This window comes from Mus musculus, chromosome 12, assembly GCF_000001635.26.
Source record: "Mus musculus strain C57BL/6J chromosome 12, GRCm38.p6 C57BL/6J".
Lineage (NCBI taxonomy): Eukaryota > Metazoa > Chordata > Mammalia > Rodentia > Muridae > Mus > Mus musculus.
Window position 1 is genome coordinate 107,093,952 of NC_000078.6, and position 24,856 is coordinate 107,118,807.

A 24,856-nucleotide genomic window follows, 5' to 3' on the forward strand; every position below is an offset into this window, starting at 1 on the left:
AACCAATGCAGGACCTTTAGAACTTGGCATCCTATCTTCCGACGACTGGGTGGTGAGCTTTAGAGACTGAGTAAAAACTGGGGAGACATTTAGTTCAGCCTCTGGTTTTCTTGAGATTCGGAGGTGGAAAGACCTGGGTGACCCCCCAAATTCAGCTCTTATTATATAAACTAGGGTCCTGAGGCTCAGAGTAGTGAGTGAAGTATCTCTGATAGACAGAATAAGATGCAAATTCAAACTGGGGTTCGAAAGTTCAGCATGGAAAGTAACCTTTAAAATAAAAGGTTTTATGAGTAGAAAATTGGGTGATGAAATCTAAGGTGTGTATTAGCATCCTATACCAGAGCATTAAGGTTCAGTGCTTTGTTTTTTCATGGTGACATCAATTTTATCGCATATATTTATACTATATTCCATGGTCAGTTATACTTCAGGAGTTCAGTAGTCTTTTGAAAGTTCTTTTACTACAAGCCTTTCTGCCTTCCATTTGTATTTTTTCACCTTTGTGAAATTCTTTGTTCTCAGAAAATACCCCTCAGCCTTGTGTTCTCTAGACCACACAGTGGGCCAGAGCCTTGGGGGCCATGACATCTTCACTGGGTTTCAGTACTTTGCCTTAGCATAGGTATTCCTGGTGTCTCAACTCCTGCTTGAGAGTCTGAGCCAACTCATAAAGAAATGCGGTTTCTGAAGACCAAAAGTGCAGAAACAAGAGACTCCACAGCAAGCCTCCTCCTTATGAAGCCATAATGCCACTAAAGGCCACTGCCCACATTAGGCTCACCTGAGCCTCCGTAGTCCCCAGGAATGGCGTGTGTCTCCCAGCGTGTCTACCACATGTGGTTTTGCAAAGGATTTCTGGGTCCTTTAAGCTCTTGCTCCTGATTTGAGGTTCCTTGGCTGAGGTATTTGAGAAGGGAGTCTGAGGTATTGATAAGAGTATTCATAGATTGAGGGGGCTGTGGGGTTAAGTCACTGCACTTCGGGGAAATTATAATTCCTCATTGTGATAATACAGATTTGGGGAGGAAAGTGTCACTTCTTCTCGGGCTCCTGAGAGTAGCGTGAGGAGATGGGAAAAACTTTCCAGAGGAGCAGGGATATGAAGCACCAAAGAGGCTAAGCTCAGTGCACTCTGTATTTTCCACAGAGGGAAATTTGCTTTTGTGGGAAACTCTTGTAATTTGTAGACTTGGAGGTTAAGAACTTAGCTCCTGCAGATCCAAAGCGAAGATTTGTTTGATAGATATTTAGGAAAAGAAGCAAGCAAACAAAAAAGCATTGGCTTTGGAGCTTGCATGAGGTAGAAAAACGCAGGGAACTCTCCCCGTCTTCCAGGAAGACCCTCTCAGCCGTGGACGCTTTGCTTTGCACCCAAGACCACGGTTACATTTTGATCTGAGCTCACTTCCCAGCCTCCTCTTTAAATATGTAAAACTCGGCATGCATCTAATTGTTCCTTCAGTTGTCCACTCGTACCTTCAAATTATGGGACAAGTGGCCAATTGGGCCTGCAATTGGCTAATTGTGGATGCAATTAGCCAATTGTGGGTCTAATTAGGCGCATGTAGAATTAATCATATGTGCAAAGTGGGCGTCCACCCTTTGAAATTGTTGAACTAAACCTGTTCTAGATGCACATCTGGACCAGGCACAAAAGGGATGCAGAGAGAATCCTGGATGAGTCACTCTGCAGAGAATCATTAAAGCAAATCTGTGCCTGGTTAACGAGGACATGTGATTCAACCCTACAATCAGATGGCCTTGCCGTCTCTATGAGGAGCTTAGCCCAGACAAGGCAACACTGATCGGAGCATCAAAAACCAATTGCTCAAGGGCTAAAGTGGTGGCTCAGTGGATAAAAATATCCACCCTGAAAGCATGAAGACCTTTGCTTGAACCCCTAGCACCCACAAAAAAGACAGCCATGCTTTTACATGCCTATCACCCCAACGTTGGGAGAGACCAGCAGACCCTGAGAGCTCGCTGGCCAGCCAGCCTAGAGGAGAATGCAATCTTCCAGTTCAGTGAGACACTGCCTAAAGTTAATAAGGTGGAGAGCCATAAATACAGGAATCTGTGAGTGCTGCTTAGCCTCAGCAAGCATGTGTGCCTCCTCATGCATGGAAAACACACACACACACACACACACACACACACACACACACACACACACACACAAATCATACCTCTCACAAACATACACACATAAACCAGTAGTCAGTCCTTTCTAAAGGCCTTCTGAAGTATCCAGGCTGCTGTTGTCCCCCAAGTGAAGGTTTTTAACTCTTCTTTGGATTGATGAGTTGGTTGATGAGCCCTAACAGGCAGGCCCATCACAGTAGCCATCTGTCAGGTACCACACTCATTTCAGTCCAAACACTTGCCACTGCAAGTATGTCACCATCTCAGTAAGGTTGTAACTGATGTCTTTAGGTTTCTTGGGAGAGAAGAGATAAAATGGAAGCCTAAAATGCTCAGGCAGCCATGGTTGACATCAGTAATGTAGTCATACTGTGGGCAATGTGGTTACAGAGATACAGTAATTTAAATATGTTAATGTCTTGATTTATCAAGTCTGGATTTCCTCACTCTTTCCTTTCCTTTGTTGTTGTATAAGTTTAAATGTTCTGTCCAACAGCAGGAGTTTTTCAAAGTGGTTTAAATGGAAGTGGATATGGCCCTACTAATGGATTTCAGTCTAATTGGATGGTAACTCTAAGACCTTGGTTACACCTTTGATTCAACCTGCTAAAACAGTTTTCTCATCTTTAAGGACAGACTGATACAAACTGCTCACACCTGCCTTGGTGGGTCCAGGGGGTGTCCTTTCCAATTAATTTTTAAAGTCCCGTTAAGATTTTATAACAAAATGAGATGTGGAGAAAAGAGGGAACTTGAAACTCTGAAATTTGAAACATGAATGGTTGGTGCTTATTTCTCACTGTAAAGAATTCTTTATCTGTAAATTTTGCAAACTAGAAAAGATCAAAGCCCAGAATGCTTGTTTCTCTCCAGAAGAAAGACCACTGCAGATTCAAAGCTGTCAGCAGATGCCTCATGGCCAAAAGAAATAGTCTTGCACATCTTAGCTAATTCCATACTTCACAATCAACCCTAAACTCCTGATCTTCTCTTGTCTCCCATTTATGAAGAATCTTCTAGGAGCCCCCCATACTGGCAGGTTGGATGACTCATGGAACCGTCAACTTTGTATCCATCCCCTAGGTTTTCAAGATAACAACTGACTTGAGACAAACGCCATTCTGAAATGAGTGGGGATGCATGAAATGTACCAGTGTGGGAGGAGGATGGCAGGCATATTTGAGCAGGAAACAGTTCCTAGATATAGACAGCTATTTCCAGTTGTGCACATGTAATTACTTTCTCCCTAGGTTCTTGCCGTTAATGGACTTTGAACACATATTTAAATAATCTTGAAGCATGTAAATAGCAAATGTATTAGAGGTAGTTCAAAGAAACATGAGGAATGAAGAAAGGGGAACAGGAAAAAGGAAGAGAGAGGAGAGGAAGGAAGTGAAGGAGAGAGGAGGGGAAGGAGATGAAAGAGGGAGAGGAAGGGAGAGAAGTGAAGGAGAGAGGAGAGGAAGGGGGAAAATTACTTAATTTTATGTTAGTCCCTTTTGTCTGTTTGTTTTTATTTAAACAGATGTAAACTCATTTATTCTTATTTAAAATAATGACACCAAATAGTTGCTTTGTTTGGAGAATGAGACTACTAACTCTCAAAGCAGTTAGGCGATTTTACATAATTTATACAATTCGAGTGGCCAAGGAAGGGGTTTGGATGACCACATGTAATCTACAGCGTCTTCTAAACAAAACATACAAACATAAATATTGTAAGCATGTACATGGGAAGGCACATGGTAACTGTGTTTCATGTTCAAAGAACAATTGAGAAGCACCTGAACCCACAACTCCATGCTGTGACTTTTGGATCAGTGTTCATGTTTGCTAAGGTTCCCAAGCTCGATGCCACCACAGAGCAAAAACTCAGCCATAACATGAGCAGGTGCTGCTTATTCACTTTTCTGTCACCTTGCAGACACCAAAGCAAGTCATAGATGAAAGAGTTTATTTAGGACAAAGTTTCAGAGCGTTAGAGTCCATGGCCATTATGGTGGGAAACAGAGCAGGCAGACAGGCATGGCTCGAGGACAGCAGCTGAAAGCTTACATCTTGATGTGCAAACGCAGGGCAGAGAGGTACTCTGACTGGTCCTGGGCTTTTGAAATCTCAAAACTCAACCCCAGTGACACACCCCCTCCAACAAGGCAACACTACTAATTCCTCCCAAAGAGTTCCACAAATTGGGAATTCAAATATATGAACTGATGGGGGCCATTATTCAAACCATCCCAGGGGACTGGCACATTGGACATATTCTTCTAGTGATTCCTTTGTGCAAACTAACTGTTGTACTACCCAAAGACTTTGCTTGAATTGGCGTCAAATATACTGTCAACATTTAAACAAATGTATATCCCTCCTACCACAGTATTTGACCTGCTCTTCAGATATTATCTGTCCAGAAAGTTTGTTCTGTCACTTGGTGATTAAAGCTAAACACTTTCTGATACTTTAATGGATTCAACCTTGTAATATAACAATGCTTGTTGCATTCTTCTCTATAACTGTCAGCTGTGCCCAAATAGTGCTGTGTAACAAATGATCCTCATTTGTTGTCCATATTGCATGTAAGGCTTCAATAAGCTGAAGCTTGCAGCTCTGCCTTCGGACCCTACTCCAATCAGCTAGTGGAACTTGGATCTGTTTCTCTTCACAATCTGAAATCCAGGTTAATACATATTATTTCCTGAAAGCTGTGGAAAAGGGGATAGGCAATCATTCATATGGCTTCTTTAGAATGCTCTCCCTTAAATGTTGTAAGCATTACATTATTTTACATCCCATTGACAGAAGCAAATCAGGACATCAACTTCATCATCAAAGAGATGAAATGTAAACTCTCGTCAGAAACGGAGACAATGTGAATATTTATGAATGAGTAATAGATAGAGGCCGATGTGCTATCTGGTGTCTTAGTTCGGGGTTGAACAATGTTATCTAAGGTTTGCTGGCAATTGTCAAACTCCAAGAGCACTGTCAAGAAACTGAAAGTGTCTCCCAAGAGGTAGGGTATTTAATCAAACACGCACAAAGCTGCTGAGGCTCGACATGGCTTGCCCCAGCCCCCAAGAAATGCATGTTAACATTTAATCTCCATTATGAGTTATTAATAGGTAAGACCAGGTGAGAGGTTTAAGGCTATGCCTCCGTGAATGGCCGGTCTATTCATGTGATTCATAGATTGATGGCTTAATGCGCTGTCTCTAATGGATTATAGCAGAATGGGTTTACTCTAAAAGCCAGTTTTCCAACACCCCCTTGCTCCTTCCCTATCTCTGCCCTTGGATGCCTTGAGGTGTCTAAGGAATCTGCCAGCAAGACAGTCACCATCAATCCCTTGTCCTTGAGCCAGAATCACGAGGCAAACAAGTCAGTTTCGGTATAGCTTACCTGGTGTGTTGTGTTGTGTTGTGTTCTTCACAACAGAAAATGAAGTCCTGGTCCTTTAGGACTGGCTCAATTCAGAACCAACAAACAGGATGATAATCAGCTGCTTTTAGACTTGCTCTGAAGGATGGAAGAAGAGGTCGCTGATATGAGCCTTATATCCTCAGGGAACCAGTCAACCGAGAAAAGAGAGACAATAAGGAATTACTCTAAGAGAAGCTAGTAAATATGAGGATGGCGCATTGTGGCATTTGGGAGCTGTTTGATGTCAGAGAGTCACAGAGCCATGGCAGTTTGCCTCAGTGTTAAGTAGTCTATATAAAATGAAGACTGAAGAAGACTTTACTGCTGTATATGTGTGTGCGTGTGCATGTGTATGTGTGTGTGTATGTATATATGTGTTTGTGTAAGTATCTGTGTATGTGTATCTGTGTATTGCAAAGTTGATGTTAAAAAGAGAATCAAAACTAAGACAGTAAGAATTGGTTTGCTTTCAGAAAGAGGAAAGGAATTCTCCCGAGTTGTGGATCCACCTCAAGCCTGAGACTTTTCTCTTGCTTCTTTTAGTCATATGTAACTGCTCAGCCTCCGCCTTCCCCACTCTCCTTTCTAAAGTTATAGCTGGAGAGTCAGACCCAGCTCTTTTCCCCCAAACCCTGAGCTGCAAGGTTTGTAAATACTTATGCCCCATGACACTTCCATCCCAGCTGCAGAAAGGAAAACTGAGGCCCAGGCCATAAAGGCAATGACTTGAGAAATAGGGAGTGGGTGACGTCTCTCTACAGATCGAAGGCCCCACCTTTCTCTGCCATTCTGGTGAAGATGAGAGGGAGGCATCGCCCAGCTTCACATGGGGACCATGCTGGGAGTGATCTGCAGTGGGCCGACCTGAAGTGTTAGCTGCGTATTTATAAATAATAACAGCCGTGTGCCACGACTGCGCCCCTTCTGTTTAATGGCAGCCAGCACTGAGGGATTTAATTATTCTCTGAGTCATGGGACATCCATCATGGCTTTCCAATGGCTTCGAGAGTCAGCTCTCCTCTTGGGGGAACATGACCGGGACTCCTACTGGAGAGCTCTCTCAGCTGTGAAGCCGGGCAAGGAGAAATAGGAGCACTGAGTTGTTTAGGAACACAGTGTCTGCAGATGTTATTTATGGGTTTAAAAAGTTAAGGATGGGAAGGATGGTTCAGAGGGTGAGAACACTTGTGGTGCAATCTTGAGGATCTGAGTTTGCATCCTAGCACATATGTCAGGAGCCACACGGGGCCTTTGCAGGTCTGTAACCTTAGGATCGTGGGAGCAGAGACAGAATGATCACTGGGGCTTGCAAACCTAGCTTCAGGTTTATCAAGAGACCCTGTGTCCTGAGAATAAACTGTAGAAGGATATAGCAGAACACCCAATGTCCTCCTCTGGCCTCTATGTGTGTACACAGGGGAATGCATATGAACATACATATATATATACACACAGATACCAGGCACATACATGCATCATACCCATATGCAGGAATACACACAAATGTAAACAAATAAAAAGTTTAAAAGATTGAGAAAGAAACTTAAACCCATTCTAATCCCAGCATGCGTCCTTGCTATGTGCCAGGCTTCATGCTGGTCCACTTTAGTTAAATATTCTGATGATTTCTCAAGAGACCCTGAACAGGGAGATGTATTCACTCTCGCATGTCAGGTAATAAAAGTTAGTACCATGGAGTTAAACGCCACCAGCAAGGTCAGCTGTACAGCTGCTGCGGGAACTTGGTTCTGTCCACAGCCAGCACAATGATCCCAGAATCCCTAGATAATCCCGAATACAGATGAGCTTCTACTGAGACCAGCAGGGCCCCAGCCTCCCATGGTCCAATAAAGAAATCCAAAGAATCAAATGAGGAACTAAACGTTAACCAGAAAATGGACAGATCCCGATCTCGATAAGGATCTAGCATGAAGGTGAAGGTTGTTGCTAAAGTCTCAGTGTTGGCCGTTTGTCACAACAAAATCATGGTAGGCTCCTGTATTGGTCAATAGGTAAAGAGAGTTTCCTGTCCTGTCAAGGCAGTGGTTGGTTCTCAACCTTCCTAATGCTACAGCCATTTAACACAGTTCCTCATGCTGTGGTGACCCCCAACCATAAAATTATATTTTTTTGTTGCTACTGTTATGAATCATAACCTAATTATATGTGTTTTCCATGGCCATACCCTTGTGAAAGGGTAATTCAACCCCCAGGGGATCACCCAGCACAGGAGAACTGCTGTGCTAAAGAGATAATAGATTTGAGGGACGTCTGGATGTTTACAATGAGAGTCAGTTCATGACACATGGCCCGTAGACAGTGTGAAGCTATGCGAGTGTTGTTTTATTTAAAGGAGGGTCCAAGTTGCCCTCGAGTCTCTGTGTAGCTGAGAGTGCTCTCTGATGCCCCGCTCTCCTGTTCTACCTCTGGAATACTGGGTCTGCAGGCATGCAGATGTTGGCTAGCCCCTACATGTTCTGAAGCCAACCAGCAAAGCTTGGGGTGTTTGTAAGTTTGTTTGTTTGTTTTTGCAAAGAGAACTAACACAAGTCGATGCCCATTTTCTTTCCTGAATTGTATGCTGAAGCTACTAACTCTGGTGCCTGTCATCTTTATAAAACATGACATGACACAGTGATGCATATTTTAGGAATTTACCTTAAGAGAAAATCATCAGAGATTCACTATATATTACACATGGCTGTCCATTGCCGGATTGTAATGAAAAACCTCTAAAGACATCCTATTGCGTTACAGTGAATTTACTCAGCTGTCCAGCGGGAGCTTCTTTAGAACAATGGAGACATGCAAATCTATGTGTGTACACATGGGCGTGCACATGACTACCTGTGTACACACTCACCCATAAATGTTCCATGGAAGACTTCTCGGTCGGTGCTTTCCCTCAGTGAGGAGATTGATTATGGGTGAGTTTTGGTGCTGGTGTGTGCATGGTGTGTGTTGTATCTATTAAATTCTGCCTTCCAGATTTTTTTCTGAGCATTGTGTTTATTCATCCATCCATCCATCATTTGCTCAGTCATTCATTTATTCTCAGGCGTGTAGCCTGTGCAAGCATGAGTGTCTTCCTCCATCACTGCTCACCTCATTTTTCAAGCCAAGGTCTTTCGCTGAACCTGGAGATTTCCCCTGGACTAGGCTGGCTCACCAGTGAGGGCCAAGGTTTGTGTTCCAGGGCATTATGAACACAAATTGTCACACTAGTTTTTATATGTTTTCTGGGGATGTGAACTCAGGTCCTCATGTTCTTACAGTGATCACCTTACCCGTGGAGGCTTCTGTCCCCTTGCCTTAATCCTCTGATACACAGTCCAGCCCTGATTTCATGTATGAGCATTGCTGAGACTTCAACTCGACCCTCGGAAGCTCTCACACCAACTTCCCAACTCCAGTGAATTGCATGGTCTCACCAGAACTGGATGAGTGCCAGCTCTCAATGAACCCAGAGGGTTGCTGTCTTAACATTTACCTTGGACTGGAGGAAAATCCTTGCTATTTCTAACTGGATTTTTAAGTCTGCCCAGCCATTGTTGCTTTCTGTAATGGCACCTTCAGCCTAGAGGAATGAAATTTGTTAACTTAACTTTTGATCCTTTGGCTTTCTGTCAGTCCTTGCCAGAACACTGTGTGTGTGTGTGAGAGTGTGTGTGTGTGTGTGTGTGTGTGTGTGTGTGTGTGTGTGTGTGTGTAGAGTATATACCTTCACAGATCTCAAGTAGTAAGACAGCCTTATGTCATGACTTACAAAAGTCTCTGGAGGTCATCTGGACACTCGCTGCATTAAGCAACTAAGACAAGCCTATGAATGGATGCTCTATTTAAAGAACTATTTTAAAAACATTTTAAATGATCTGCTATATTCTGTCTATCTACCTATATCTAGTTATCCATAATCTATCAATCTATCATCTATCTACATATATCTCTATCTATCTCTATATCTATCTATCATATAATTTCTCTTTTTTTCTTTTTCTCATCTCATTCTTCCAGTCTGTTTCTCTCTTTCTTTCTCTCTCTCTCATCTATCTATCCATCTATATGTGTGTGCATATGTGCATATCTGCCTATATCTATTAGGCATAATTTAACATGTATACTTCTATGCAAAACTGTCATTCTCATAACCTATGAATGTCAACTACTGAGTGCCTAGAAGCACTAGGCATTGTATGCAGTATACTGGAGATTTGTACTATCAAGCTGTTGAACACTGGTTGGAGGACTTATTTACCCAACATAGTCATAAAACAGACTTACCCCTAACCTTTAAGCCCAGAGCCTGCAAGCCCTGAGGTGTCTACTTTCCTATTAGAAACTCCATTTAAGATGCTCAGTACCATTTGTATCCACTCGGCTCATTGATCTTTGTGATGCTGTGGGTGGGACCATGGGCCTCTCCACCATGGCACTGCAAATGATATGAGAGTTTCTATTCATGGCTGTAGACCACAGAAGCAGCCTTGCCCTGAGCCTCACCCAGACCCTGAGGGCATCATGGAACACCTGCATGTGCCTGCCTACCCTATGCTGAGACAGTGGTCACTGTGTGGTGTTACCTCACAGCCTTTAGACTCTAGAGTCCTGCAAATTCCGTGTGGCCTCTGAAATATCAGCTGACCCTGAGCTAAGGGCCAGATTTCCCTCTGTCTCCTAGTAGCTGTAACTATGCACGGAGACTTTTATCTCTGTGTAGCCCTGGTAGCAGGCACTCCAGAGAGGTGGGGACTGTAAATATTTGTCACTTTCCTCAGCATCCCAGGACACAGAAACAAGGAATCTAATTTTTCTGGCGTCACCCATGTGCACTTAAATACCTCTCTTTGGGATAAGACCATTAACAAAAGGTCTCAGAGCCTCTTGTCATTTGTTAGTTTGTTGCTTTTTGTTGCTCCTGTTTTTCTGTTTGTTTGTTTGTTTGTTTGTTTTGAATCTGTCATGTTTTGAATAGACTCAGCTAATGCAAGAGTGAAAGTGGATTGCTGTCCTCAGGCCTCATGAGTGACTCCATGCTGCCTCTGTAAGTGCCAGCAGGTAAATGCTTTGAGTCCTAGCACCTCAAAAAGCCAACAAGAAAGAGATACAGATGTGGGTGAGCCCAGCTCGAGGGGCTCAGCATCCAAGTCCAGTTCATCACTGAGGTTCTGGGGGCGAATCTGGGCCCAACAATACACTGGCTTAGCTCTCTGCCGGCCTCTCCCTGAGTTAACACCCCAGCACACACAATACCAGCGAAGGTGATTATCTCTGCTAGCATAATTCCTCACTAACATCTGCTTTCGCCCATAACACTCCACTAATTTCCCCCTCATTTCATTACACATAATTTTCTTTCAACACAATCTACATGTATTAAGTGGTAATGACTTTCCAGTTAAGAGCAAATCGACACCAAGGGACCCCCATCCCCCCCACGGTTGCCTGCCGAGCCTGACGCTGGCTATTAGAGATAAATTTGGTACCTCAGGAAGCTGGAGCGAGGTAATCAATCAATTAAGCGGTTAGGACATACATTATCAAACTTCCACAGTGCGGGGGGCAGGGGGCCATGCTGATCTTCTTGCCATGATTTTTTTTTTAGGAATTCAAAAAAAATGAATAAATAAGATGGAGAGCTATTACACAGGCAGGCTGTAATTTGCCACTCAAAGTCAGGGTTGATGCGGCTCGGCTCAGTGCTGCAGACGGGCAGGAGGGCCTTTGGCCTAGGACGCACACTTTTCCAGCTTTCCTTGGGTGCCTCGGCATGGGACCTTCTCATGCTTTCGGAAGGGAAAAAGATGTGGAATAGCGGATCGCTTCCCCATCCCGTGCAGGCAGGTGAGGGCAGGGAGCTGTCCTGTCACCCCAGCCTATGCACTAGAAAGTGGGAAAATGGAGAATGACCCAGAGCTCAGAAGGCTGCCGGCAGACCCAGCCTGAACCGCAGTTGTCTCCGTTGTCATCATCTCCGCCATCACTGCCTCTGATTCCCGGAGAAGAAGCCAAACGCACGGCGCCCTGAAAATAAATGCAAAACATATTCCAGTCCTTGTTTGCTTAGTACCATTAACTGTGTGTAGAAAAATAGGTGTATTACTAGCATCCATCTGCCATAGAAAGGGTTTCAAAATACCCCAGAAACACAGCAAACTGCCTAGAAAGTGTAAGGCACAAACAAAATAGGATTGTGCCTAATAATATAATTTAGTTGGCTGGTATTTTCCAAAATTCAATTCATCCCATAAATACTGCATGAAGCTTGAAATGTGTCTTAGCTGTAACCTGCTCAGTTTCAAAGGTAAATTAGCCTGAAAGAGAGAGAAGCCAAATATATTTTTTAAAAAACAAATACTGTGGGGATGTGACAAGATAGAGATAAAATACTTATTGAATAAATTAATAAACAAAACATTTTCAGCACATGTGGCAAATGTAAGAGGTAGCTTGCATAAATAGGCTCAGATGATTCATGGTAAGTAAATGCTTAGACCTGATTAAAATAAAATAACATATAAGCTGTAAGGCCAGTGAACACTGGTCACTCCAGGTCAAACACAGCTCCAGGATTCTGTGTATTTTATTTAAAAAGGAGTGAAGCACACATATCAAGATGAATAAGAGCACATTGAATAATATGTGCAAAGATGAAATCTCCTTAGACTCCAAGTGACACTGATGGGATAATAGCCTTTCTTCTGCTGAATTAATAATGTGGTTTATTAAATATTTTAATAATCAGTTAGATGTCAACTTTGAAAATTTCATGTGTATACAATATATTTTGTATATCATGTCCACAACCCCCAGAGTTCTCCCTGACCCTCAGTGCATTCTTTCACCACTTCATGTTCTCTCTCTCTCTCTCTCTCTCTCTCTCTCTCTCTCTCTCTCTCTCTCTCTCTCATAAACACCAGAGTCCAATTAGCACTGCCCTTATTGCATGACTGAGAGATAATCCAATAAAGTGTGGGGACCCTACCAGTGGCCAGAGTCCCAGAGAAGAGCCCTGCTCCCTCATACATTGGCCACCAATTGCCAATAGCTAGGGAGCTAGGTGTGCGCCCTCTAGGTTCACGGGAGCCCTGCCCTAATCCATGCTGGCTTTTGACCTCCATCTGGTGCAGGTAACTGTAGCCACTGAGCTCATGAGGGCACCTGCCCTGTGTCCAGCCCCGAAGCCAGTGCTCCACACACTCCTCCCCGTGTCACAATCTCTCCACCCCATCTTCCTGGTGCCAGCCCGTTCCCTGCTCCAAACATTTCAACAGAGTAATGATCAGAATGGATCAGGATCCACTGCCAAGGATACACACTGACAGTGTGAGTAAAGGAAACAGAGACTTGAATAAAGGAAGGGAGCAAGGGAACACGGTGGACTCCAAATGATTCCAGGACTCACTTTCAGCCCAACAAAACCACTCTCCGTAGCTAAAGCTGAAGTTGGAAAGGAGGATGTTTAAAATTGATCATCATGTTGTGATATTAGGCTTTATAATGTGTGGCAAAGAATCAGAAGTGAACCCGAACACTGGACAGCCCAGATGCTGTGAAGATATGCGTAGACATAAGCAAAAGTGCGCATGCGTTTGTTGCTTACTGCTACAAAGGCAGCCAGACCTGTTGAGCAGTCCCACCCATACGCTTTCTGCTTTGCACATCTTCGACATTTTTTTAAATGTAAAACTTCTAGCAAGGGAACAAGTGAACCAGCTCTCCCCAAGTCAGTCTCATGCTAGTTTCTAACTGCACTGGATTTAAGACATAGCTTGAACACTAAGTGGTTCTCAACCTTCCTTATGCTGTGACCCTGTATAACAGTTCCTCATTTGGCGACCCTCAACTATAGTTATTCCATTGCTATTTCATGGCTGCAATATTGCTACTGTTACAAATCACAGTAGGAATATCTGATCTTCAGGATATCTACTTGACCTCTGTAAGAAGCTCATTCGACACGCAAGGGGGTCAGGACCCACAGGTTGAGAACTCCTGCCTGAGAAGGTAGCGAGTTTGTTGTGCAGATACATTCAAGGGCCCAGAACTCATATAAAAGCCTGAGGTGGTAGCATGGACTTGAAATCCCAGTGCTGAGGGTGTGGTGGTACAGACCCTGGGAACCCATCAGCCTGCCTAGCTAAAACTGGGAGCTGTGAGCCCAAAGAGATTCCATCTCAAAAGTGTTCTGAGGAGTGATAAAGGGAGACGCTTACTGTCAACCTATGTTCTCCAGAGGCATGCGCATGAGTAAGCAACTCCATGCACACATGGACACACACACACGCACACATAAATGCACATATAAGCCAAACATATACATGCATGTACGCACAAACACATTCACACATACATGCAGACACAAACAATTTTTTAAAATTAGTCTATGTATATAATATGTGGCAACTTTAAGATTTAGGTCTCTTAGGTCAATAAAATAAGGGTTAGGTCATTTTCTGAACTGTGTCTGTGTGCTACACAACTAGGCTCTAGATCAAGTGACCCCAGACCTACACCCAACCCTCTATTCCTCTATGAGTGGAAGAAACTCAGGAACATTAAGGGGACAGAGGAGGCCATCCAACCCAAATGACAACACTTGAACAACCTCTGAAACACAGGCCAGTTTAATCCTCACCTGGCTCCTGCCTGCCTAGCAGAGAAAAAAAATTAAAAAAAAAAAAAGAGAAAAGAGAAGACCACCACAAATGACCAGTGATCATGCGTCACAATCTATACAAAAGCAAAGTTAACTATCATCATGACGTTCCCATACCGCCTCCCCCACCCCCCCCCCCCCCCACACACACCCATGTGCAGGAAGTCAGGGAGTGGGCACAATGGAGGATTTTATCATGAAGCAGGAAGAAACTCGTGCATATTTTGAGCCCAAATTGTTCGAATCCATTTTGATCAAGATGTGGGTCTGGAAATTCATCAGTGTTTGGGTGGGTGGATAGCAAAAGGCTGGGGAACGGTCCTCACAGCTGATAACATGATTTGGATAAGGATTCATGAGTGTAACCAGGATCCGACTGGACGTACCCTGTGCTTATCTGTCACGTTACCAGTCACACTCTCGGCGTTTGTATAACTCTGGGAACTTTGCGTCCAGTGGAAGGAGAGCATCCTGAGGGTCTAATGAACACCGCTGGCCTCCAGATGTAGCTGGGAAGTGGGTGGGACCTAGAACCCTTTGGTACCAGTTGGTTGAACTCCTGTTCCATCTCTCCCTTCTTCTTCCCCTTCCCTTCTTTCTTCCTCTCCTCTCCCCTCTGCTCTCCTCCCTTCTTCTCCTCCTCCCTCTCCTTTCTTAATTTTTCCTTCCCCCACTTCTGTCTTCTCACTCCCAGCTTCCCCACACTTTCCTCTTTTCTACCCCACTCTGTTCCCTTCCTGTTCTCTCTTGGCCTCTTCCTCTTCTCCCTCCCCCCCTTCCCACTGTCTTCCTCTCTCCTGTTTTCCTTCCATCCCCTTCTCCCAGTCCCCTCTTCCTGATGCTTAGAGTGGCACCCAAGGCCCCCTGTATCCTACCCAAGCACCCACCACTGAGTGCCACCTCTGGTCCCTATTGTTTTCTTCTAAAGGGACAAGATTGAGAAAGGCTTTCTGCCCTCGGATTTCAATTCAACTTGGAAATGTAGTAAAAACACAAAGCAAGAATTTATTGCAGCACTTTTCAAAAATAAGTAAATCCAGCTAGACCCATTGTTTCTAGATCCAACAGCCCAGATGCCTGTTTGTCACCTGTTTAGCTTTTGAGCCACGTGCTCCCTACTCACCCAGATTTTCAAGCCAAGAAGGGTTTTAATTTTTTAAGCAGATCCCATAGACAGGACACCACATGAATACCCAATGAACGGTAAGTAGCTTATGACAAACAAAAAAATGCTTACTTAACCATTTGATTTAAGACAAAAGTAGAAATACTAGGTGGAACAAAGTCTTCTGGAGATATATTCTGAAGCCATAAGACTGGGCAAGAGGAGGCATGGCTAGCAAGCCAGCCTGGTATGCGATTCCAGATACAGGTGACACATTGATCCTAAGGCTTCTTTCAACCCCCAACCCCCAGCTTTCAGGATCACATTATAAAAATGTGACTCAAAGGTCCTGCCTCACCCTGCCAGTCTGGACACATACCTCCCCCAACCTCAAGAAAGGCACTACTTCATGACGCTTACCGTCTCTTTGGGCCTAAGAAAGGGGCAGCCCACAATGCTAGGATACTCTTAGTTTTGCTTATTGGTCTTTCTGGCCTCTCTTTCTTTTGCTTACTCCTCTCTTATTCAGCTTCCATTCCCATGGTGAGCTAGCCAGTGTAGAACCTCACAGAGTCCCATCTCCCATTTTCCCATGTGGTTGCGATAACAGGTCTTGGCTTGCAGTCTCTCAGAAACCTCTAGTTCCATTATTGCTTTCTACCCCTACTAGGGACAACTTTTTCTCAAACCAGGATTTTCTAAAGAGAAGAGGAATTCGTGCGTGCATCATACCAGGCACAGGCACTCAGTTAGTTGGTAATTGCTTTGTATGCTGTTGCTTTGTTTGAGAGGTCCCTGCCCTCTCCCCCAGGTTTGGTGGTTGTATATGCCTAGAATCTCTGCTTTCTGGAGACAGGCAGGAAGGTGAGTTTGAGACCAGCACAGTTTGCATAAAAAGTTCCATCGAGGAGAGCCAGGGATACATAGTGAGACTCTGTCATGAGTGGGAAAGAGAAAGGTGGGGAGGGGGCTCTATAGTCTGGGGACTAGCCACTGGATTTGGACTTAGCATCCTAAACTGTTAGTGTACAAGGAAGCAGGGAGTACCTGATTTCCTAAATGGAGAAACTGAGGCTAGCCAAAAGAAATGATGGCTTCAAGGTCAGACAAGGCTCAGGACAGCACTCAGCAATTTTGAATTTTGAGTCAGGATTCTGACTACTCTCCCATGACAGTGGTGACTCCAGGGTTCCTATGGCATTCATTTTGTTTTGTGGTATAAACAGTCTCACAGAACATGGTGGGCAGACGACTGGAGGGATAGATTGGTACTACAGATGACAGATACATAGCTAGGCATTTATGCACATATGACATTCAATGGCTAATTATTTTGTTGTTTGCACAGACCCCTAATGTCTGGATGCTCTAATATGCATCTCACTGCACCAAGGCAGGACCTGACCTCCCTTTCCTGGATTCAGAGCCTGGTGCCCGCAACCCCTGAAACCAAGTAGATGCAAAAAAAGACTTAGAGTAGAAACATCTGCCACTTGCCCCATTGCCTTCCAGAGGCACATGAAGCTCCCGGAGGGGCACCACGGGTCACAGTTCCACCAAGTGGCAGCTCTCCCATCAGTCCTCACCCTCCTCTTCATTTCTGTTTGTTCCAGACACTGCACAGCCTAGGCTGGCCTACACATCATGGTAACCCTCCTGCCAGACTTTGCCCAATGAGAGAGGACCGGTGTGCACTACCAGGCCTGACTCACAAAGCTCTTATCCTGAATCCTGGTCTTTTTATACAGACTTGTTCTCATCGGTCCTCCACTTTGGGGGACTCATAATGGAACCCAGTTTGAGATGCCAGGAGATATCATTCTTTTCCCTGAATGTCTCGGGGGGCTTCCCAGGACAGAACTACCAGCTTCCTCCTCTTCCTCTTCCTCTTCCTCTTCCTCTTCCTCTTCCTCTTCCTCTTCCTCTTCCTCTTCCTCTTCCTCTTCCTCCTCCCCCCCTTCCCCTTTCTCTTCCTCCTCCTCCTCCTCCTCTTTCTGTTCCTCCTCTTCCTCTTTCTCCTCCTCCTCCACCTCCCTTTCCTTCTCCTCTTCTTCCTCTTCTTCCTCCTCTTCCTCCATCTTCTTTTCCTCCTCCCTTTCCTCCTCTTCCTCTTCTTCCTCCTCCTCTTCCTTTTCCTCCTTTTCCTCCTCCTCCACCTCCCTTTCCTTCTCCTCTTCTTCCTCCTCTTCCTCCATCTTCTTTTCCTCCTCTTCCTCTTCTTCCTCCTCTTCCTCCATCTTCTTTTCCTCCTCTTCCTCTTCCTCCTCCCCCCCTTCCCCTTTCTCTTCCTCCTCCTCCTCCTCCTCTTTCTGTTCCTCCTCTTCCTCTTTCTCCTCCTCCTCCACCTCCCTTTCCTTCTCCTCTTCTTCCTCTTCTTCCTCCTCTTCCTCCATCTTCTTTTCCTCCTCCCTTTCCTCCTCTTCCTCTTCTTCCTCCTCCTCTTCCTTTTCCTCCTTTTCCTCCTCCTCCACCTCCCTTTCCTTCTCCTCTTCTTCCTCCTCTTCCTCCATCTTCTTTTCCTCCTCTTCCTCTTCTTCCTCCTCTTCCTCCATCTTCTTTTCCTCCTCTTCCTCTTCTTCCTCCTCCACATCCCTTTCCTTCTCCTCTTCTTCCTCCTCTTCCTCCATCTTCTTTTCCTCCTCTTCCTCTTCTTCCTCCTCCACATCCCTTTCCTCCTCTTCCTTTTCCTCCTTTTTCTCCTCCTCCTCCTCTTCCCCTCCCTCCCATCTTTTCCTTCCACCTCCTCCTCCTCTTCCCCCCCCACTCCCTTTCCTCTCTCTGGCCTGCCTCTCAGCACAGCAGAAGCCCACCTTGTGCCTGCCCTCTCCATGGTTCAGGCGTACCTCTCTCCTCCAATAAACTGTTTGCATTCCATCTGGTGAGTGTTTGCTCCGAAGACATTTCCCTGTCAATCTCTCTCGCCACATTAAAAATCTGTCATTACGATTGCGTCGCCGCCTGGCTCCTGAGATTTCTGACTGCTTTATTGCTCTCCTCGTTTTTTCTCTTGCCGGCTACAGCCGAGAAGCAGAAATAAAGGTTTGTTGTTGAGACATGGCCGGGAGGGAAGTAGGAGGCGCACATCTGTCAAAGCATTACCTTTCTTCAACCAGGGATTAAGGTGTTTTACTGTGCTGGCTGCCGAGCAGTCACACTGAATAAATTTTCTCAGTAGAACATAAAAATGAACTCATACATTTTGAACCAAGTTTCCTTCTTTGGAGGCAGCCTGAGTCGTGCAGCAGAGACTGCACAGGGGCCCTATGCAGCCAGGACGTTTCTTGAGACCCTCCCCACCTCCCATAAGAGCTGCATTATTTAAATGCCAGTGGAGGGGGGGAAGCATCTGGATTGGTGGGAGACATGGCTGGGGGATGCTTCCTGTGAGAGAACAGAAAGATCCCGCCTGGGTGACTGTAGACTCTTCACGTTGCTAACTATGCTTTCAGAATGCATTTTGCACAATCCATTCCTGGTGGCATCACGGGTGAGCTTTCTGTGCTGTCCTGAAATCTTGCACTGAGGAGAGGCTGCTCCTGGGAAAGCGGTCCTGCCACATCTGAGGCTCTTGCTTTGCACTCTGACCTTTGCACATTAGCTAGCCTGCTTGAGGTTCTCAAAGCCACTTTCATTGATCCTCTTCACTCTCCGTAGAAAGAGTGTGCAAATGAGCACAAAGAAGGGTTCAGGGAGGACCTTGTCTATGTTCTGGCTATCGGTGAGCACAGACCTGGGATAGACGGCAGGGGTGTGTGTCCTCATTCCTTTCTCCACAGGGAGAGGAACAATAAGGAAGAGGAGGTCAGCATCACCATGTTCTGTGTGATTATGTGTGTGTGTGTGTGTGTGTGTGTGATTGTGTGTGTGTGTGCTTGTGTGTGTGATTGTGTGTGCTTTTGTGTATGTGTGCACACGTGCCTGCACACTAACGCATACACTAATGTTCTATGTTCATTCGATATACAAAATCTCCCTTTACCTGATAAGAAGTGCTGGAGACTTTGCAAAGAACTTGTCCTCAGCCATGACATTCACTGGGTTCTTCTTTAAAACATTTATTTACAGCCTCGGCAATTAGTCATACTTGCCTGTTACTGTGCACTGGGCACATGTGGTGAGCTCTGATATTCTTTTGTGGCCCTGAAAGAGGGACATGATGTGTACCAAAGAGCCTGTTCATATTGCTTATCAAAAGTGGAACTTTTTTCTTTCAGAGAGCAGGAGAACACACAGAGAAGAGTCAGTGGTGTTTTGAAGAGGGCTAGGGCAAGGCTATACAATTCTAGAATCCAGTGGAATTTGGAGTCAATGTCCCTATTTTCAAGAAGGACAAGTGAGCCATCTACTCTCACAGACTCTGGCTCCCAGAGCCCAAAATGGTTCCACATGGGTACATCAGTCTCAATTCCAGAACCACCACATAGGCATCCTATGGAGAGAAACCACCACATAGGCATCCTATGGAGAGAAACCACCACATAGGCATCCTATGGAGAGAAACCTTCCTACAGCATTTCCCCCCTGTTTTTAAGGACCTGCCTTGTGTTTTGTCCAGGGACATTTAGATCACAGAGGATACAACTGGTTCTTTCCAGAACTTATCAGATAAGTTTTTTCCTTTCTGTTTCTATGATCAGACACCATGATCAGAAGCAACTTATAGAAGCAACAGAATTTATTTGAGCTTATGGTTCTATAGGGATGAGAGTCCATGATAGTGGAGGGAGAGAGAGAGCAGCAAGCGGAAGGCCTGGTGTCAGAAGCAGAAAGCTAAGGGCTCATATCTTCAAATGCAATCAAGAAGCATAGATCAAAGTGGAAGAAACCCCACCCCCACCCCGAGACTTTAAGTGCAAAGCCCATCTCTAGTGCAAAGCATATGATCCTTCCAGAAGTTTGTGGTTCTCCATACCCTCCCCAAATAAGTACCACCAGCCAGGGACCACACATTCAAATGCCCGAGCCTATGATGGACATTGTCATTCAAACAACCATACGCATCGTTATGTTACTTTGGACATATATCCCTCTCAGGACAGTTCTAGGTCCTGAAGATGACTGATACAGTCTAGGGCAGGAGCTCTCAACCTGTCATGACCTATCTGAGGTGGTTCTCAACCTGTCAACCACTCTGATGGCAGAACAACCCTTTCCCAGGAGTCGCCTAGACCATCTGAAAACACAGGTATTTACATGACTTTTCATAACAGGAGCAACATTACAGTGGGGAGGCAGCAATAAAAACAATGTTGTGATTGGGGTCAGCACAGCATAAGAAACTGCATTACAGGGTCTCACTCAGCGTTAGGTAGGTTGAGAACCAGGGATGCAGGGACTGGTTGGACCACTGCACTAAGTTTAGAGTGAAAAAGAAAGTCAAAGACTCACACATAAACTAGCCAGAGAGATAAAGGATCTATGAAAGGTCAGCAAACCTGTACACAACCTCCCCCCCGGAAGATGCCACAGAAGATGGGGCTCTGGGGGCTCCAGGAGAAGAGTGGAATGAAGGAAACAGGCGGTCAATAGAATTGCCCTGAGGTGAGATGAAGAGTTCGGTCCCCACACTAGTCAATAAGGATGAGGGATACTGGGCCACCAAGCTTTCTTTTTTTTAGGTAGAGGATGCAGAACCTTTTTGATGCCTGCACTTCTCTTTTCTGGTTTCAGTGACAAAAAACCCAAAAATGCAGCTTGAGGAAGCACCATGTTTGTTTATTTGGGGGTACAGCCCATCATGGTAGAGAAAGCACAGCTGTAGAAGGGCAAGTCAGCTGGCCACATGGTAGCCAACCTCAGGAAGGAGAGGTAGAGAAACTTGGGGCATGGGTCAGTTTCTCCATTGTACTCAGCCTGAGATCCGAACTCAGGCACACATCCAGTGAGCTCTTCCCATCGAAATCCACCTGATCTAGAAACTTCCTCACAGTCATACCCAGAAATTAATTTTTAGATGACTCTAGATCCTGGCATGCCGACAATCTGAGTCATTCTTCACAAACCCCCTTTTTTTGGCTAGATGAGGAAATTGATGGGGGTTTAGTAAAATTGGGCAATCACTATCTTTAAAAGTGTCCATACACAGATAACATTACACAAACCAAACAGATCATATTTAGGAGCATATATGTAAATGTATATACATATGTGTAAAGAAGAGGCTATGAATTTTAAGGGAAGGGTCAAGGAAGAAGCATATGGAGAAGTTTAGAGAGGAAGAAATGTAATTTAATTATAATCTCAAAAAATACATACAGAGTATTTAAGATCCATAAAAATAAAACAAAGGAGAAAACATCAAGATTTAAAAGGAAATCATGTTTACTTTCAATCTATCGGCAAAGGCTTCATTTCTAAGCATTGGTGAGGGCTGGACAGGTGAGTCCCAAGGCCACTGGCCTTGCCAAAATGTTGATATCCAAATCCAATGAGACTGTGTCTCAAAAATAAGATGAACACTGATAAAGGAAGACACCCAATGTGACCTCTGATCTCTACATGACTATACAAGGCAAAGCATATTCATGGACACAGGTTAAAACACACACACACACACACACACACACACACACACACACACACAGAGAGAGAGAGAGAAATGAGGGGAGGGGAGGGGAGGGAAGGGAAGGGGAGGGGAGGGGAGGGGAGGGGAGGGGAGGGGAGGGGAGGGGAGGGGAGGGGAGGGGAGGGGAAGGAGCCCAAAACAAGGTGACTCTAAATGAGTAGAGACCAAACAGTCAACAACTTCCATTAATTAACTTAAAGGGAGATTGACGGACACAAAAGAGAACAAACACACACACACTCATGACAGAAGACCATTCCTGAAGGAATGAAGAGAAAACACGCTGCATGCTTATTGCAGACACAAGGAGAATTTCCCATGAACTCATCTTGTTGGCGTGAGTTCTTCCTAAGGTGTAGTACTGCTTGCATGACACCTGAGGTCATGTGATTTCAAATGCTCTGCTACACTTAAGAGCTAACCTACAAGGCATAGGCAGGAGCAGAGTGAGCATGCCCAGACAAGGATTTGTGAACAGTTTTAGCCCAGGCCAGGAACATAAGTCAGAATTCCCATAGCCAAGTGGAGCCAGTTTGAACTAAGGCTGCTCTCTCTCTGGTGTCGCCTTTCTGGCCACTCATGCATTGAGCAGATGTCCTAGGCTCCCTCTAGCTATACTTTCAGATCACGTGACTGGGCCAGATGAGAGAACTATTATGAATACCTTTGGCAGTCCCAGAGTTACTTGCCTTCTAGAATCCTAGGTATTGGCCTTGGCCTGGGTTGCCATAATGTCTGAATATTGCTCATCACCATCCAGCCACGATCCATGTCTTGGACCAGCTCCTGGTAGTCTCGTATCCAATTCTATCTATTGCTGATAGCAAGCCACTTTGCAAGTCAAGCGTGATTGACTGGTTGCAAAGTCACATACGATTCAGTTCACTTTTATGAGAGAAATGAAAGGAAAGAGAAACCACAAATCCTTGACAGCTAACTGCTGTGATAGATCAATATTTTCATCAGGTGATACTGAACAGCATCCTAAGTCAACACTATCCATGCCCACTCTGCAGGTTCCAAACACTGAGGCCCAGCAGGGAGGTGGTGGGCTGATCAAATGTGGGTGTGTATGGTGGGTGATCTTTACTGTCACCATGACAGAACTTAGAATAACCACAGAAACAACTATCCAAAGATATCTGAGATATATGGGTGTGTGTATACGTATACCTATATACCTATAGCATATATACATATATGCATATGACATATATACATTTAACCTATATACATGTATGCATATATGCATATACATATACACATATAACCTATATACATATATACATTAATATACATATATAGTAATATATACATACATATATACATATATACACACATATACATATACACAATATACATATATGCATATGTGTATATATGTGTATATATATATATACATATACATATATATATATATATATGTATGTATGTATATATATATAAAAAGTTCATTGAGAAGGGAAGACACATTCTAAATGTTGGTGGGACCACTGCATAGTCTGGGATCTCAGCTCAGAATGAGTAAGAAGGCAGTGAATTGTGATCCATCTATCTTGTCTTTCTCACTGCAGATGCAATGTGACCAGCCACTTCAGGCTCTTTCCTACATGACTCTCTCTGTCTTTCCTTAAGTTGCTTTTTCTTGGATGCTTTGGCCCAGCCATGAGGTGAGTAGCTACTGTATGGCCTAAGCTCCTTCCACTAGCATCTTTTCTCACTCAAGCTGGACAGTTAGATGAGCATGAGAGTTTTTGGGCCCCCTGCCTAGGTGTGAGGCTCAGTTCTCCCACTACTGTAGAGCTAAGGACTCCGGGCAATTATGTTACCCCTTTTCTGCAGAAAATTCAACACTCCACCAACCCTGTGGGGAGACCAAAGGAGATGCCCCTCTGAAGCAGCCAGCCTGTGGTCTGCACATAGAGAATGCTGCATGACACCTCACCACCATCCTTCCTTGCTGAAACCATCATCTCCTCCTTTGGGCTTCACTCACTAACAGAATGTCATATGCACACACCTCTGTGTGTGCATATCTTCTATCCCCACCCGAGTTTTAGAATTATGTCTTGTGTGATATTCCTTTCCTCATGAGCATTTTACAAAACTGACTTTAGACTCCAAAATAATTTCAGTGTGAGGATATTCATCTGCAGTCCCTGCAAGGAGGCAGAAGGGGATTTATAGATGCGTTCTTCTCGGCATAACAATATCACGTTCACATTTTGGTCTTGATGCTCTTTGTTGCCTTGCTGAACTCTGGTGTTTTATTGTTCATCAATTAAGCCAAATCATAGTTAGAAGTCATGGCCAGGTCATCAGCTTAATTATTTAGAAGGAGTGGCACCCATTGGATGGAGTACTTTGGATTCACTCTTGCCTCTTTCTGAATGTTTCTTTCCTCCTGGACTTCTCTAGGGTACTCTTCAGCTGCCTTTGAAAGTATAGGCTCTGCAACAACCCTGGCACTTCCAAAGACTAGAATTGTCTTTCTCAGGGAACATTAAAAAAAAATCTTAACATGTTCTGGTTTCTAGGAGTTGAGGTCATTTAACAAGTCCCTGACTCTTTTGTAGAAAATAAGTTGCTCCACCCACCACTCACCCTGAGGTTCTACAGCAAACACTGACCAAGAACTCTGGAGATGATGGGGCTATGTGCTGGCATCTAAGAGAAGACAGGGGGCACTCCTTATCAAGAGAAGGCAGGGCTCAGAGCCTCGTCAGTGGGGTGAGGGTAGACTTGGCATGGCCATCCTCCGGTCCTGATGCTTTGCCTCGCAGTGAGCCTGCAGAGCCTTGTGTTTATTGATCTTAAATGACAAGCACAGTCTTTGGAAAGTTCAGCCATGAAGAACATACCCAGTCCCACAAACTCTGAGCACTTTACTGATGGGTTCTCTTCCCTTATGTTCACTTCCATACAGATTACCTGCTCTGCATCCAAAGGCTGCCATGCTATTCAG

General features: G+C 44.7%; 1 protein-coding gene and 1 long non-coding RNA gene across 3 annotated transcripts in view; one reads left to right on the forward strand and one right to left on the reverse strand.

Moving 5' to 3' along the window:
• Gm16086 overlaps positions 1–5,910 on the reverse strand; it is a 28,957-nt gene extending 23,047 nt beyond the window's left edge. For both annotated transcript variants that reach the window (XR_381903.3, XR_381902.3), the window contains exon 1: positions 5,545–5,910. This is a non-coding gene — a long non-coding RNA (predicted gene 16086). The remainder of the gene's footprint in view (positions 1–5,544) is intronic.
• An 11,219-nt stretch (positions 5,911–17,129) lies between these two features.
• Positions 17,130–18,185, forward strand: Gm52008 (predicted gene, 52008). Its single transcript, XM_030247053.1, has one exon. It carries the CDS (start codon positions 17,130–17,132, stop codon positions 18,183–18,185), a length of 1,056 nt encoding a protein of 351 aa, XP_030102913.1.
• Positions 18,186–24,856: the final 6,671 nt, after the last annotated feature.

Coding starts and splice junctions, on each gene's coding strand:
- Gm52008 (XM_030247053.1), top strand. CDS start 17,130: ATGCCAGGAGATATCATTCTTTTCCCTGAATGTCTCGGGGGGCTTCCC.